General features: G+C 42.9%; 1 protein-coding gene across 1 annotated transcript in view; it reads left to right on the plus strand.

Annotated features, from left to right (window-relative positions):
* The window catches only part of LOC113006448 (endothelin-2), a 37,000-nt gene extending 20,552 nt beyond the window's left edge, over window positions 1-16,448 (plus strand). The window contains exons 3-4 of the mRNA XM_026142428.1: window positions 15,181-15,300; window positions 15,383-16,448. Of these exons, the coding sequence (XP_025998213.1) occupies window positions 15,181-15,300; window positions 15,383-15,485 (223 nt within the window). The 3' untranslated portion in view covers window positions 15,486-16,448. The remainder of the gene's footprint in view (window positions 1-15,180; window positions 15,301-15,382) is intronic.
* Window positions 16,449-17,046: the final 598 nt, after the last annotated feature.

Below are 17,046 nucleotides of genomic sequence, written 5' to 3' on the forward strand. Positions count from 1 at the left end.
GAGTGAACAACATGTTTTATTCTTGCAAATAACCACATCTGTAGACCTAAACAAAATTATCCATTTGAGAACAGCGCTTGAAGGTTCACACTGTCGGTAGGAGAGCAACAGACAGAAGATCAGAACAAGCTGAAATAATGTTGGGTTTTTTTCTACTCGTGTTGTATTGTTTAAAGAGAAAATATCGAGTAACACCAGTGTAACCTTTAAAGGACATCCTTTGGCTCCCTGCTATTTTACACCAGAAGAAAACAGAAATCTCGGAGTACTTGAAGCACAAAGGCTGTTTTTAAAGTCAGATTTTCACCTTCGCAAGTGTTCAAACAAACAGTGAAGTCAGTGAGGAGTTTCCCTCTCAGTTACAGATGGATGTGTCTGATCATCCAAAAAGGCAGTGATCCAAACTAAAGAGAGAGACGCCAGGATCAGAACCACCTTCAGTGAACTCAAACAAACGCAATTTATTTAACATCTGCTCATTTTTGGACTCATTTATTTGACAGCAAGACAACAGAAAACATATTATTATTTTGGCACTGTCACTGACAATATGAGCCAATAATTAACTGTCAAACTCAGTGCCTGCCGGCATGACATGCTGTCAGGGATGGCGTGGTCATATTTTAATGGGAGGACACAGTGTGAGATATGAGTTGTGCTGCTGAATAGACTTTATTCAAAAGTTTTAAAAAAGTCCAAATGTAACGTGTTATCAGCTGCCCCTCCACACGCGTGACCTGTAGGCATATACCGCGGAGAAAACAGAAAATTGTGCTATGGGAATGATTTGGTTTGATGTAGACACCAAATGAGTAAAACATAATCGTTTGGTGAAAGTTTCAGGGATTGATGTTTGTGTCACATCTGGCGAGGCAGACGGTGAGGCGTGGGGAGACTGGGGACCCAAGTGCAGGCAAATGGAAATAAGGGTGGAATGATAACAAAAAATGAGCCTTTATTGTCAGCTGTACAAATCCTAAAGAACTGAGGGAGCTATAAATACTGAAACAGAAACCAACAAACTAGCAGTGATAAATCATGATGAAATCAAAGATTAACAATAACACAAAACACTGGGTCACCGACCCAGGACCGTGACAGTTTGAAGCCCAAAGTTTTGTCCACACCAGCCTCCTATCCACTCGAACATCACATTATATCCTTCTTTGCTTCTGTCGTGATCTCGGCACAACACAACAGGCCAGATGCACAACATCTGAATGAGAGGATATTTGTTTTTATATTTCTTCCTGTTAAATCACTCTCAGTACCTCCAGTATCATAAAGGATTTATCTTCCTCCAGGTCTAATGCTGCAAGAACTCTGGTCGTGTAGCTTCGTGTAGACAAGAAGAAAGTGAAGGTTCACTCTCAGTCATTTCCAGTGTTGGGACTAACGCGTTATTAAGTAACGCGTTACAGTAACTACGTTATTATTGTGGTAACGAGCACGGTAACTAGTTATTATGCCAAAACCGGGAACGCGTTACTCGTTACTGGGATTTAGATAGGCTCGTTATCTGTTACTTCGTGTGGTGGCTATCGCGGAGCTTCCACAGATTCAATAACATTAACAAGTGGTGGAGGCCAGCAGGTGGATGAAGGAAAAGGGAGGCAAGAGGAAAGACCCGAAGCGGCCGCTGGTCCGAGTGTCAGGTGAACTGAACACAAGAAGTTATAACCTGCAGTCCATCTGGGTCAGATATGAACCAAGTTTAGGTGGAGTTTATTTTCGTTATGCTGACTTTTTCGTACTGGGTGCTAGCTAGCATGACGGAGTTTCTATACAGCTGGGTGGGTGCTATGTTACTGATGTTGAACTTTATTTTGTTCATAAGGTTAATTATTAGAGTTGCCAACCATTCCGTAAAAAACAGAATTGTCTCGTATTCAGAGAAAATATTACGCGTTTCTTATTGAGGTGAAAAGGAACAGTTTGTCCCGGACACAAAGCTGAAGTTATTCTGTGTCTCTGCTGCACAGCTGCCTCTTCTCCTCTCATCCTCTCACCCTCCCTCTCCTGTTTCTACTTCAATCATGAAACTGATCAATGATCAGCTGATTGGCTTTTCTCTCTTGTTTATTTATCACCCACTTTGCGCCAGAAAGAGGAAACCAGCCGATGTCGCGGTAAACAATGGCAGCACTTTTAAGCTTGATCAGCTGTTATTAGAATTTATTTAATATTAATTTCTAGTATCAGCTGATGTTGGCTGGAGCCACAGCTGTAAAGCTGCTGGTCATGATGTCTGTTTGGTTATCTGGTGAGAGGGAAACATGAAGATGAAACCAGGAGATGTCCTTACTGAATCACCAGAGCTGTGATGGAGAAACATGTTTACCTTTTAGTTAACATGAATGAGTTGAAGGGAAGTTATGAACTGTTTCTGAGAGACAAATAACACCAGGATCCTTTTCTAAGTAGCTGACAGCTGGTAACTGTGCAGGGGCGGGTCTAGCAAAGTGTTGCCAGGGGTCCATGTAGGGCATTAAAAGGGAAAGGGGGGCACAAGGAAATACTTTCTTATTCTCATTTAAAATGTCTCACTTTTTAAAAAATAATTATCTTACAACAAACAATTGATAGATTAATGCATATATACCATCAGAACAGTGTACATCACTGTCACAACAGTGTTTATTTTCATTCAAAGGCTTTATGATTTTTCCTATAATGGTGGGCCAGTCTCTAGTCAAAATGCCCGGGACGATTTTTTTGTCCCAGTCCAGCCCTGTATGCAGCTCATCTGCAGTCTGGTGTTACCTACATCTTCCTATTCAGAAGGCAGAATTTCCGAGTTCTGAGTACAATCGAAAGCACCACGACTGCAGTTTGTGTTGGATGTAAAAAGCAGGCTAGGATAGAATCAGGCGTGGGATTTCTCTCGTGGAAATGTGCACATTATCTTTTCCTTTAATTGGTAGGTGGCACAGTGCACTGTGGCAAGTAAGCAAGCTAGAAGACTAGCAATCTTGCTGGGTATCTAGTTACGGAAGCAACACATTAAGAGAATTCTGAGTAAAACCAAAGTTACTTTCCCTAGTAACTAGTTACTCTGAAAGTAACTAGTAACTTGAAGTAACTGAGTTACTTTTGATAGAAGTAACTAGTAATGTAACTAAGTTACTAATTTAAGGTAACTTACCCAACACTGGTCATTTCCTAGCTTCACATTTGGCTGTAGAAAACGTGCTCGTCATGAATCTGATCGTTCTTCAGATGCATCTATGAGACTGAACTTGGAAACAGTTTGGCAAAAGGCCAGGACAGTCTTGGCCCATCTTAATGCCTGGACCCAAACGCAGACTGAGGACCAGTGTTGGTCAAGTTACTTGAAAAAGGTAATCAGTAACTAATTACTTGCCCCAAAAAGTAATCCCATTACTTTACTGATTACTTATTTTCAAAATTAATTAATTACTTAGTTACTTTAAAAAAAAAACAAAAAAAAACAAAAAACACACGATTTACAACCTGAATAGGTGATAAAGCGAAACAAAAACACCGAAGCACAAGAAAGCCCCAAAACAAAACACGAGTCCAAAAAAGAACAGTTCAGGGGGCCGACAGCACAGGAGGCCAAACCGTTCAGGGGGCCGGCCGCGCGGAAGGCAGCGGCGGCGACGAAGGAGACGACGGAGCAGTTCAGGGGGCCGGCCACGCGGAAGGCAGCGGCGGCGCTCCAGTGTCAAGCGTACTGGCTGAGGCCCGGTGGGCACAGGACCAGACGGGGCCGGACCAGGCGATGGCGGGGCCGGACCAGGCGATGGCGGGGCTGAAGACACGGAGGCTGGGCCAGGCGAGGCTGAAGACACGGAGGCTGGGCCAGGCGAGGATGATGATGGAGCTGCAGCAGGCGAGGATGATGATGGAGCTGCAGCAGGCGGCTGGACGGGCTCCTCGGGCCCCCCAGCCGACGAGGCAGGAAGCTGGACGGGCTCCTCGGGCCCCCCAGCCGACGAGGCAGGAAACTGGACGGGCTCCTCGGGCCCCCCAGCCGACGAGGCAGGAAGCTGGACGGGCTCCTCGGGCCCCCCAGCCGACGAGGCAGGAAACAAAGGCCAGAGCGGTCCCTCGGACCCTCCAGCGGAGACACGAGGCGAAGGCCGGAGCGGCCCCTCGGACCCTCCAGCGGAAACAGAAGACGAAGGCCGGAGCGGTCCCTCGGACCCTCCAGCGGAGACACGAGATGAAGGCTGGACGGGCCCCTTGGACCCTCCAGCAGAAGCCATCACAAAGCCAGCAGGCATGGAGTCCTCTGGCAGACACGAAGGCAATGGGTGCTGTGCTGAGCACTGGCCCTGCTCAGACAGCACTGACACGGAGTTGTTCTCTGAGGGCTGCTCAATCTTCAGGGGTCCAGAATCAGCTGGGGACCGAGACCTAGCCTCTGGGGAAGCCCTGGAGTGCAGAACAGTGCCTGAAGCAGCTAAAGCGCGAGAAACTCCCTGACTGGACCTTAAATTTTCTCCCTGCAAAAAGTGAATGTGTGAGACCGCTATTACTGGAGCCAGAGCTACGGGTAGCGGGGGCACTGGAGCTACTGGGGCCTGCGCTACAGGCGGCACTGGAGCTACTGGGGCCTGCGCTACAGGCGGCACTGGAGCTACTGGGGCCTGCGCTACAGGCGGCACTGGAGCTACTGGAGACACAGGTGACACTGGTGTACTGGGGAGGATGCAGCGAGGATGCAGTTTCTCTCTTAAGGGAGGATCGAATGATTTAGTGATCAATCTTGATGGGAAAGGATGCTGATGCTGAGAATACCAGGCAGCGAGGGCTTCCAGGAGGGCAGCTGACCCTTCCTTGCCTGGACCGCCCATGCCAAACAGTTCGAAGCAAATCCTAGCCCTAAGAGCTGTTATTAGTTGTTTTAATCTGTTAATGTCCAAAAAACCAGCTGTGCAGAGGGTGGACGACAAAAAGTTGTCAAAAAAAGACCACCTGAATGAGTCTCTTGGGGGTGTCCTCAGCGTGGATTACGCCCTGGCAGTAATTCCACAACTGCGCGAGATACTGAGACCGTGAGTCCGCAGGATCCATTTGATGGTTGCGTCGTTCTGTCATGGTTGGCTGTGTGGCAGGCGGGCAAGCAGGAGTGGTGGATCCAAAATGCAGGACTCAGACACAGAAGTTCAACTTAAAGCACAGCTTTATTGCTGGGAAAACCTCTTACTAAACTAAACTCACCAAAAGACAAACAAAAACGCTGGTGGACTAAAACACTGAAGCAGAAATACTGAACTGGAGCTAGAGCTGGAAACAAAACACTGGTAACACGGAGGCAAAACACACACAGCTTGTTGAGGGTACGACGCAACACTGACTCAGAGAAACACAGGGTCTAAATACACTGGAAAGTAACGAGGAGAATGAGACACAGAAGGAGAGCACAGCTGGGGGAAATTAGAACTGACGAGACAAGCAAAGCAGGACACATTCACATAAGACACGGACCTTCAAAGTAAAACAGGAAGGATCACACAGAGACGCGAACTTGACACAGTGGAGACAGCAACTAAGAAACACAGAGACATAAACCATAAGGCAGAGGACTCTAAGAACCGAGAGACACAGAGGGGAACTCAAACATGCAGACACAGACTTACAGAACAGAGGGGACATAGAGAAACGAGAAGGGCAAGGGATCGAAACTAGAAACCATAGAATAACTCACACCAAGTACAATAATACAAAAATCACAAAGAACTAAAACGCTGGGTCAGGAGACCCAGGACCCTGACAGATAGATCTTTCAGCCCAATTCTACTTTTTCTACATAATCCATCATACAAAATGTAATCAAATGGAAAAGTCTCTTTTTAAAACTTGTTTTATTAGTTTTAATCTTTTAACTTTATGCATCAAGCAAAAATTTAATTATATGCAACATTCTCTAACTGGAAGAAATTTGTTTAATATTTAAACCTATTTTCTGCACATTCCAGCACATAAAATATTTTTTTTGTGTGTGTTTACACTCACTCTTTCAAATAGATGCAAGTAAAACACAGCAGAAAATAAATAAAGTCAAAGACTAGCTGATAGGTTTGTAGCTTGAACCTATTCGCTGGAACGTTGAAGACAATTTAATTACACAGCAAGCAAGACACGAAGTAGGCAAAGTTCTTCATGTTTCTCGTGCACGGGAGAGAACCGGACAAAAGCCGTTCCTTCGCTTGACCCCAGGTTACATGAATATGCATAGGTTCATTAACATATGACGTCTACATACAAACAAAGAGTACCTTGCCTGTGTGTGTGTGTGTGTGTGTGTGTGTGTGTGTGGGGGGGGGGGGGGGGGGGGTGTCAGAGCGTGGCCCCATAGACAACTTCCCTTAACCTGCTGGTCTGGAAAATCCAACAGTTCATCTATATGTAAAAAAGCACTTAGTCTAAAACTGACATAGCTACGTTAATCCTACCGTAAACCAATAAAACAAGGTACGACCTCTTCCCATGCTCCCAGGATGTAGGTGTGCATTCCTGGAATGCACACCAAGCCTTTGCAGATCACACATCCTATCACTACACAATTGATTATACACCTCTAAGCATATATGGTTAAATATTTCTAAGCATAAATGACAATCAACAATACAAAACCTAACACTAGCGGTCATTTTGCTCTATTTTTACCTGTAAAGAAGGAGTAGGGTAAGCGGAGGTTTACCCTGGTGCAGGTGTGCCGCGGCGGTCAGTGGAAGAATCCGCGAGTTTCTCTGTGAATTTCCCATTACGTCGTAGCGCACTCGGTGCTTGCTTGGAAGTTTAGGGGGTTTTTTTCACTGTAAAAAGAAGTTTTCTTCCCACGCACAACGGACACTAATGTTTTTGTCACTTTTTATGGAATCAAACTTAAAGTAAGGTCAGTACTTCCACGCTTTAAACGCTGCACGCTCATACTCTCTTCCGCACTCGATATATGATCCATTGTTGATCTGCACGCAGCTGTTGTCACGAACGTCACACTTGCTTACGTCACTGTCATGAGACATTCTAGCAAAAAAATCACGGTTTTAGTAATGCAGTAATGCAGCGTTCCTACGGGAAAGTAACGGTAATCTAATTACCGTTTTTGCAATAGTAATCCCTTACTTTACTCGTTACTTGAAAAAGTAATCAGATTACAGTAACGCGTTACAAGTAACGCGTTACTGCCCATCTCTGCTGAGGACACAGTAATTTTTTTTTTTCAAACAAGGCAAATCTTTATTGAGACATAGCACCAGTCCAAGAAGACAGCAGAAAGCAAAGTTCACAAATATAAATAAGTAACACGGGATGAAAACAGGAAGACGGATAACAGACGTCACAGCAAAGATGAAGAGCAAATCAACACAAGTGTAGACGAAGCAGTGAGGCAGGGGACCAATAAAGACTGAACGCAATATACACAAGACAGAACTGTACCAAAATAAAACAGGAAGTGGAACAGGAACACATTAAACACACCAGACTGAAACACTATTGGAATACAGAAAGGTGAAAATCAGAAGATATTTAATAATGAAGAGAAGACCAAAACACACCAAACACTTTCATTGCAGATGGGCCATGAAACGCTGATGCTGTGTGTCTCAACAGATTTCAGCCAATCTGCATTTTACTTCCTACGCCTGAAGACAAACATCTCTTTCCACTCCTCATATTTTAGGGCTGACTTGTTATTTCAGTTCCACACATGTGAGTGATTGGAACTAAAACAGAGGGAAACATAACAAAGACAGTCTCTCTGGTTCATCCATCATTGCTGCTTATTGCACACGATGAATTGAACAGGGTAAAAACAAATACCTTCCCTTATAGATCTATGCTTCACTTATAGCTCTGCTTCACTTATAGCTCTATGCTTCACTTACAGATGTCTTGATGCATGCTTGATCATCCAGGTAAGTAAATCTCCAAAAGTTGATTCTGTCCATCTGGACGTAACGTTTACTCCCAGTAGTTGGAGAACAAAAAGATTGTAGATAATTGGGACTCACGGACTTCTGGAGAGTCAGAGGCTTTCTAAACCTCATTAAGTATTACAAGAAAGTAAAATCTGGTTTTCTTAACAATAAAAGACTCCAGACAGATTAATTCATGTACCAAAACACTGAGCCCATGTGTTCAATGTACAAAAAAATGCACTAATTTGTAAATTATTTAAAACCTGTGTTTAATAAGAACAGTAAAAAAAAATAATGTTTTTTTTTTCAAATCAAACGTTGAAACTGAGAAAATTAACTTTTTTGATCATCTTTTTGTGATGAAATCTGGAAATACAAACTTCATATGTAAGCACATGTTGTTCCGCCAACTCTAAATGTCCTCCAGATTTATAATGCAGGAAGAATTAGTCATCAGACAAGAAGCTGTTTGGTGTCTGTTCAAGAAAAAGTATCTTCTGTAACAAATGACAGCCACAAGCAGAGCCTGCGATATGCAAATAAATAAAAGTGCAATGAAACTTTCTATTGTTTTAATCTTGATTCTTTTCCCTCCATACGTTTGTACTAAACTAAGTAAGTTAAACAGTTATCATTGATGTTTTTTAAACACCTGAAAGTCTAACAATTTCATTAAATCAGTTTTAAGCACAGGTTAACTGAAATTGTTCAGAGATTGAGTAATAAAGTATTTGGTGGTTAGACTCCAAGCTGAAGTGATGTAGGGCAGAGACAGCTGGTGATGATGCAGAAGATGGAAGATGGAAACGTGGCTGAGACTGTCTGAAAGTCAGGAGTAAGGTGAAGATGCTGTGCATGAGGGAAAGTCTGAAAGAGAAATAAAGAAAGTCACAATAACAAAGTAGGAGTGAGAGGATTAGAGGTTGGGTATGGAGACTGGGTGCTTGTTTTAGAGACATGATGACAGAAATTACAGTTAAATCGCTTAATTCACTTTTCAATTCGATTTATTCATATAGCATCATATCACAGCCTCAAGGGGCTTTATATTGAAAGGTAAAGAGCCTACAATGCCACACACAAAACCCCAATAATCACATGACTCCCTATGAGCAAGAACTTTGGCGACAGTAGGAAAGGAAAACTCCCTTCTAACAGGAAGAAACCTCCAGCAGAACCAGACTCAGGGAGGGGTGGCCATCTGCCATGACTGGTTACGTGTGAGGGGAGAAAGACAAGACAAAGACATGCTGTGGGAAATGGAGCAGCAGAAATAAGCCAAACACTCAGGAATGCTCTGTGAGCAAACACTGCAATCAAGAGTGAAGTGTTGCGTTATTGCAGGTTTTTCAGTGTTTGGACCCTACTACTAATATCAAAAAATACATATACTATTATATAAGAGTTATATAAGAAAACCTTCGACCTGCACTACATTATCTGCCAATAGGGAATCTATATGATCGATAGCCAGGAATAAATACAGCCTTAAGTAGAAAAGAAGAGTTCAGCAGGTATGCAGAACAGTGGAGCCATAACTCATATCGCAGCAGTTCAACAGTTCAGGTCACTCAGATTTATTCATCCTTGTAACTTAAGAAAGGAGCTCAGTAACCCTTTGACACATAAGGAAAGAAAAAAATGAGCAAATGCAGCCAACGGACTCATAAAAACAACATGAAGGTCAATAAGCAGTAAAGAGGAAAGTCAATGATATTTTAGAAATGAGTAGACAGGAGTGCTCATGGAGGAGGCGAGAAGCAGTGGAAAGCTGGGAGATGAAAGGGTAACATAGAGCAACAAGAGCCAGATGTGTCGCCATTTAATTAAGGAAAAGGAAAAAGGGGAAGCCATTCAGGTCTCCAGTCAGGATAATTCAGACTGAAATGTAAATCCAAATCTTTGTAATATTAAGACACAGAGAATGTTTTTTACCATCAGTGAAGGTTTATTTTCGGATGCGCCCGCTTGTTTTGAGATAAGTGTTTTGCTGGTGAGCCACCGGCATCTGCTTGCTGTTCCTCCAGTGGTCTAGTTAATTCTGCCACTAATCCAGCAGCAGAGCCTCCTCAAACCTGCTGCCTAGCCGAAGTCCGTCTTGGCGGTCTCGCTGGCACCAGACGGATGAGCAGCGGGCTGAATCACTGCAGGAAAACTAACTCCTGCGGCTGTTTGCAGAGACGCTACTTAAATAGCGAGATGCGTGGAACATAATAAGGGGCACTAACATGGACATAATTGGAAAATAAACGCCCTCAGTCATTCGAAGTCATGTTTGTGGTCTGGCTGTAATACAGGTCTGAAAGTCAGTTAAATGAAACTCTGGTTGAGAGTACATTTTTGGAAGTAACTGATGGATTGCTGGGAAATATGTTCCAAACGTTTAACATGCCCAGGGAATACTAACGAATAGCAAACTAGCAGCAGAGACGAGGATTTTGATTGCGGGTCTGAAGCAGGGACTCACTTCTGACCGCAGAGCATCAATGTGCATGCTGTAGCCCAGACCTTCCCAAAGTGCGGGGCCCGTCCCCTAGGGAGGGCGCAGAGCCATGGCAGGGGGGGCGCAGTATGAAAAGGAAAAAAACAAAACGCTTGGACGCTACACGGGCGCCCACAGAAACGCAAAGCAGGAGATGAAGCATAGCTGAATATGTTTCCAAACCAACTTCATTCTAAGCCAAAGACTAGAAAATATGGTGAAGCATATCTGCCCTTTGGTTTCACCTGCACAAGTGCCGAGGTAGGTCTCCCCTGCAGAATTGGTTTTCCCTTCTTGAGAGCAGCGCTGGGCTGTTCAAATCACGGACAAACAGGATCCCACATTCTTGATTTTTAGTTCACAAACACTTGTTGTAATGACTAACTACTCCTGACATTTTGGAGACGTTAGCTCTTTATACAGTAAAGTTACAGCGAGATAAAAATAATATCAGGCTGATCCTGCCACAATTTGTTCCCTGTTCAAATCATGGACAAACAGTATCCCACAGCTGTTTAAACCCATTTTGCACAGAGAGGCATTTTTTTGAAAAATGTATTGATAGCAATGTTGAAAATTATTACACAGAAGAAAAAAAAAACAACTACATGTAAAATAAGAAGCTTCTGCCTTTGTAAATGGAGGGACAGTAACTGCTTGTAAAACCTGAAGACAGTCAGATTAACAGAATTCCATCTGCCATTCTGCAATTCATCTCATGTAAACAATAACATGGCGCACAGCCTGACGTGAAAAGAGGCACATACCTTTGACGTTGCCAGACAAACCCTGTATTCCTCATCCGCAAAAAAGGAGTTTTAAAAATCCTCCATTTTCGGTGATTCGAAACGCCGTTTACGTGTGGATGAAACGGCTGCGTTTTCAAAAATACCCGTGTAGGTGCGGACAGCGTAAAAGAGTTAGTAGTTTATTTTATTACTACCTGTCATTTATTGCAGTTTACCAGTTTACTTGTATTTACTTAATTGTTTACTAAATGTTTGAGGTGTGAAATAAACCGCAATGGAGCAAAATATGGGTGTGTGTGGTTGGAGGATGTGTTAATGCGCAAACGTTTTTTGTGTAAAACGAAGGGGGGCCCAGCAAAAAAAGTTTGGGAACCACTGCTGTAGCCGAATGCTCCCTGGTTTATCTGTTTGAATTATTTATCAGTGGTTACTGATCTCTACAGGTTGCTTACATGAAGCTCTGGCTGATGGTCTGTGAACGTTGCCTGATAGCTTAACCTCAAAAAGGATTGAACTGTTAAAGATTAAGATAGCTATTCATACTCTTGGCTGAACTAGAAGGGGAGTTTGTCATCTTTCCGACGTCTGTGGGTTGTTGTTAGTTCCACAAAGGAGATATATCTCTCTTAACTCCGTGTGCCATTTTATTTTGATCCAGAAAGTTAAAAATATACACTGTTTCGCAAAAAGTCTGGCAAACATAAATTTCTTCAGCGAAATTGTGTTTCTTCATTCTTCATTTTTCTAGCAGACATATTTCTGGCATCTCTCGACAGACAAAATCCTCAGTAGTGTTTCAGCAAATTGTAAATGAAGCAGTCTCAGAGGGGACTACACTCTCGCTCCCCCTCCCAGCCCTGATTTTAGACCAGCAGGGGGAGCACCCTGTGATGTGAGATTCTGGCCAATCACAGGTCGTTTCAGACCAGGCCAGGTGGGCATTAGAAAATCTGACAAAAGGAAAGCAGGGCTAGGTTGGGCTTGCCCACTTGTACGTGGTTTAGTTTTATAATGTTGTATTGAGTTTCAGATATAAACTCAGTGTGCTGTGTTGAGAATCATTACCATTGTGCTCTGCAGCCTCTGTATGTGATGATCTCACCTGTGTGCCTTATTAGTGTAGCATAGGTCATCTTCTTCTTTGTCTGAGCTGCAGAATAAAACTCCACACAAGCAAACACATATCTGAGCGCAGTGGCCGTCCTAGCCTGTTTGGCGCCCTGGCCGAACACTTCCTCTGGCTATGCCTTTACCCCTAGTCTTAAGTGTATATTATTTTCTTACTCTTCTTATACACATTGTTTGTTTACTTGCACTGCTGTAACTGGAGCCTCGTCGTCTCGTCTCTCTGTATGTAGCGGAGATGACAATAAAGTTTACTTTGATTTCAGCAGCGAGCAGGCGCACCGAGGGCTCTAGCGCTCACTATATAGAATTTCGAAAAACCATCGGTGCAAATTATATGTCTGTATCATAATGTCTGGTGTTTTCGTGTTTGTTGTTTTTTTGTTTGTTTGTTTTATTTTGCGGGTTGGTTATTAGATGCTGCTCCAGCCAGCCAGAGAATCCCCCGCCGCCCCGCCCTCTCCTCCCTGTGCCGCAAGCAGCAGGCGCACCTCGCAAACGGAGGGCGCCCTTACTCACAGCAAATGGGCGATAGAAAACCGATCGGTGTCTATGCCATTCCCAATATGCGCTGGCATGACGTCGGAGCGGCATGAGTACGAGTAATTTTTCTTTCTTTTTTTTTCCCGTGATGCCGCCCCCCACCACGCTGCCGCCCCGGGCAACCGCCGTGTCCGCTACTGTCTGAGTGACTGACACTTGAATATGTTATTACATTTGATCAAATTGCTCACCTTTAAAATATTAGCACACGAGTTAATGGTACATCTGTATAAAAACTGCTGACTTATTTATTTAACTGTTTGTGGTTTTTGCTTAATTCCTTTATTGTACACGAGTTAGCAGTTGCACAGTAAAAACAATGGCTGAAACAAGTTTTTAAGGAAGTTACATGCGCACATATTTGATCGGATTTCAGGGTTGTGGAGAGATATATCAGTTTCAATGCGTATTTAAAAAAAAGCAGCATTGTTGTGTCTTTGGCCATAAATGTGGTGCAGATGCTTGATGTTTGTTTCAGTGATAGATAATTATGAACAGCTGAACTCTGGAGCAGTGTACCAACAGCTGTCTGCATGTGTTCCACAGAGGGAGTGAGAGTCATTTTTTCAGGGCCTGAGTAAGGTAACAAGTGCAAAAAAAATTAAGCCGAGCCACACAGCCAGCTTTCACCTGGAAGAGTGAGGTCTTAATCCACGAAACTATAAAATTGAGCTACTTTTAGCACAAGGTCAGAACACCCACAGCATCACATTCATATGTCTGCCTTCCACGACTTCATTTATCACATTACCTTGCAGATTTATCCTCCGACCGCTTGGAAGGGCATCATCAGAAGTTTTGAAACTACTGTGAAATGCCGACAGTATTGACAGAGAGCGTGTCATAGCATAATGTTCATTATAAAAGTGATATAAAAGGTGCGACTTCCAGAGATTTTGTACAATTATGTCTAATGTTCATGTTTATTGAAAGAAAAAACTGACAGAGGTGTGCTCACTGTCATGTATGCACAGAGTTCACACTCACATGCCACATGCCAGTAAGAGCAAAGGTTTGAGACGAACAGTAAATAATCTGAAGACACATCAGTGCAAACAAACAGAACTAAAGGGCAGCATCCTTTAAGCCAAAGTGTGAAAGCACTATGGCTCTTATATATCAGCACCATGCTCACAGATAAATATAGCTGCAATCAGAAAAGTGCCCAAAAATGACAATGATAACAATAATAACCTTTCTTAAATAACAGAGAGTAAATAATACACTGAGAAAGCTGGAGTCACCGACTGAGATCGCTCACCAAAGACGACGGATGACCTCTTTCTTACTCTTCTCACCTGTGACCTTGCTCAACGACCGCACAGGATGATCTGCTCCCAACACATCTGGAAATGTCAGCCACCATCATCACCGTCCTCAGTCATCATGTTAGTTTAGTGGTGAACTAAGTGAATATCATAATTTGTTGAGCTTGATACCTGTCACTAGTGTGGACAAACTCTCTAACTCAGTTTAGCTTCACCTGCAACAGCTGCAACAGTAAAAATACTCTTACACACTTCAAATCAAAACAAACTGACGCTAAGTATCGGTAAGATTTGGAAACACAGTCTTACTTTGGTTGTGATGCTAAAGCTTAACAACTGCCATCTCTTCAAGAGGCCATACCAGGATGGATTTGTTATAATGGCTGTGATATTCTCTACAAACATACCAGCAGTCCAAAACGCAAAGCAGAATCCATGTGACTATACAGACTTGGAGCTTTCAGTGTCCAGTCTATACTATATGTGTTCTTCAGTGTGACATTTATTTGGATTTGATTTGGCTCAAAATCAAAATGCTGATAAGTTCCATGAAAGTCTGACTGAACATTGTCGCCTGTGGATTTCTGCCGTGCTGCCTGGAGAGCAGTGTAAACGGCATGTTTATTACTGCGGTCATCCAAAGGCTCTGATTAGCTTTAACTACTCTGCCTACAGACTGGGATTTATTACAAGCACCAGTGCATGAAACCCTGTTCAACCTCTCTTCTAAAAATTCCCTTAAATCTAAACAAGGAAATCTGTAAGCAGGTCCTTCCTGCAGGACAGCAGAACTTGCCTCCTGTGTCAGACCTATCTGTTGCACATTTGAAGGTGCAGATGTATATGGAACCAGAACTTTTAGGAGTTTGTTTACTCAGTCTTATAGGAAGATTGTGGGCACATCATCAGTTCCTCCCTCTGAACAGAAAACACCAAAATATGTCAGAAATGCCATCAGGCAGTGATTTAACTTGAAGCCAGTGTGGCTGCTGGCGTGATCATGCTCCGCTGCACAGACTCTGCACATATCTGATGACGGACAGGAGAACTGCGAGTGTGTTTAATGCATGTTTGCAGTGCCTCCATCATATCTGACAGTGAATATCTGACTCTTCCAGCCAGCTGGTGCCTTACGGGTTCGGATCGGTGCGAGTGAGGAGGGAGTTGAGCCGCTGCCGCTGCACGGATTCAGAGGATGCTGAGTGCATGAAGTTCTGCAGCGTCCAGGAGAAACCAAAGTAAGCACATGTGACACACACACTATTGAAGACACATTGTGGACTGAGAACACTCAGAGACGTGTCCTCTCTTTGTCCTCAGAGCTGAGAACGCTCCTGTGAAGAGGAAGAAGGACAAACAGCTGAGAGGATACAAGACTGCATTCTGGGAAAAGAGGAGCAGACCTGCACTCAGACAGACCTGAGGAAGAGGAGGCCAACCAGTGACACCAGCCCCTCTGGATGAAAGTCCTTGATTTATGAATGAGAACAAATAGACTCGGCATGGACATGTACAGTGTGTGTTTGTGTAAATGTAACAACAGTGAAGCGTTAGGACAGGAGTGCTGATCACTTACAAGCTCATCTTTCTAACATTTAGCTGGCATCCTGCCCTGCTCAGATTCTTTAGAGCTGAGGGAGTTGACTTTTCTGTTACCTGATGATTACAGCTTATTTATAGCACAGAAAGATGGAGCACATCTCCATCCAGGCTGGACCAGAAACCGCTCCAGACCGGCCAGTGTGTGTAAACCTCACATCTCTGAAATCGTCCAAAGTTTAGAGTTTTTCCAAATGAGTTTCAAATATGTCGTCCACAGAAGCTACATAGGGTTGCTACCTCTGTGAAGGAGGTTATGGGTCATCTAAAGTAGATTCATTTGGTTGGTTTTTTTAACAGTCAAATACGATCATAAAATCTCACGAGGGTTTCAGGCTGGGTCAATCTGAGAAAACGATGAAGCAAAACCCCGAGGCCAGTAGAAGAGATAACTTCAATTTCAGGTCAATTTTAACACAATGAAATCACGTCAGAACAAAGTCGTCATTTCATTCGATCAAACTGAACTAAGTGGTGAATTTTTATTATTTAGAGAAAGACTTGATGAGCACAACAAATCTGATCAACCGTGAGTGTGTCGACCTCAGCAATCCACGACGCAAAAAATGAGTTCATGAGCTTGTTTCCATGGATACAATGGTGATAAATTCTAAACTACTTGCAGTTACTCGTACAACCACAAGACGTCTGTGTTAGCAGTTCCTGTTTTTGCAGCTTTCAGCTTGAACAATAGCTGTGGATTAAAAGCTTTCGGACAAAAACACCATATTCACAGTGTTATGACTCTGAGTTACAGCTTCAGTGGTTTAATCAAAAAGTCAAATGTTTTAATCTGTATAAACTTTATTTAATCTACAAATTTTTAATCTAAAAATATAAAGACTCAGATATAAAATTACAATTTTATTCTTGAAATATGTCAGAACTTCAGCAAAACAGTAAAATGCTTTGACTCTTCTTGTAAAAATGCTAACTTATTCTTAAATATGTCACAACTTAGCATCACTTTATAATATTCAGACTTTTATCTTAAAACAAAGCAGCATATTTTAGCTTTAATCCTGAGCTCCTGGATTTGTCGGAGTCTTCCTCGTGGCCTCGTGTTGTTCTCGGAGTTTCTCTCTGATTACGAATGAGCTGTTATGAACATCATGAAGTGTAAAATGTGAAGTGTTTTCATGTATTATTATAATTTTAGTTCAGCACACAGAGTGGCCAGTTTGTTCTAACAGGAAACAATGTGTCTGACTTTGAAGCTTTGAACTTCAGCTGTAGAGTCTGCTTTCTAATCAGTTAAATATGCGAACAGCTCTGTTTTTCTTTTTGTGTAATGTGGTTATAAAGTATAAAATGAACAGTTTTTCTTTAATATTTTGGAGTTGTGAGATTTTGGTATAGAGTGAGGTCACTGCCGTGCTCTATCA

This window comes from Astatotilapia calliptera, chromosome 15 (assembly GCF_900246225.1).
Source record: "Astatotilapia calliptera chromosome 15, fAstCal1.2, whole genome shotgun sequence".
In the NCBI taxonomy this organism is placed as follows: domain Eukaryota; kingdom Metazoa; phylum Chordata; class Actinopteri; order Cichliformes; family Cichlidae; genus Astatotilapia; species Astatotilapia calliptera.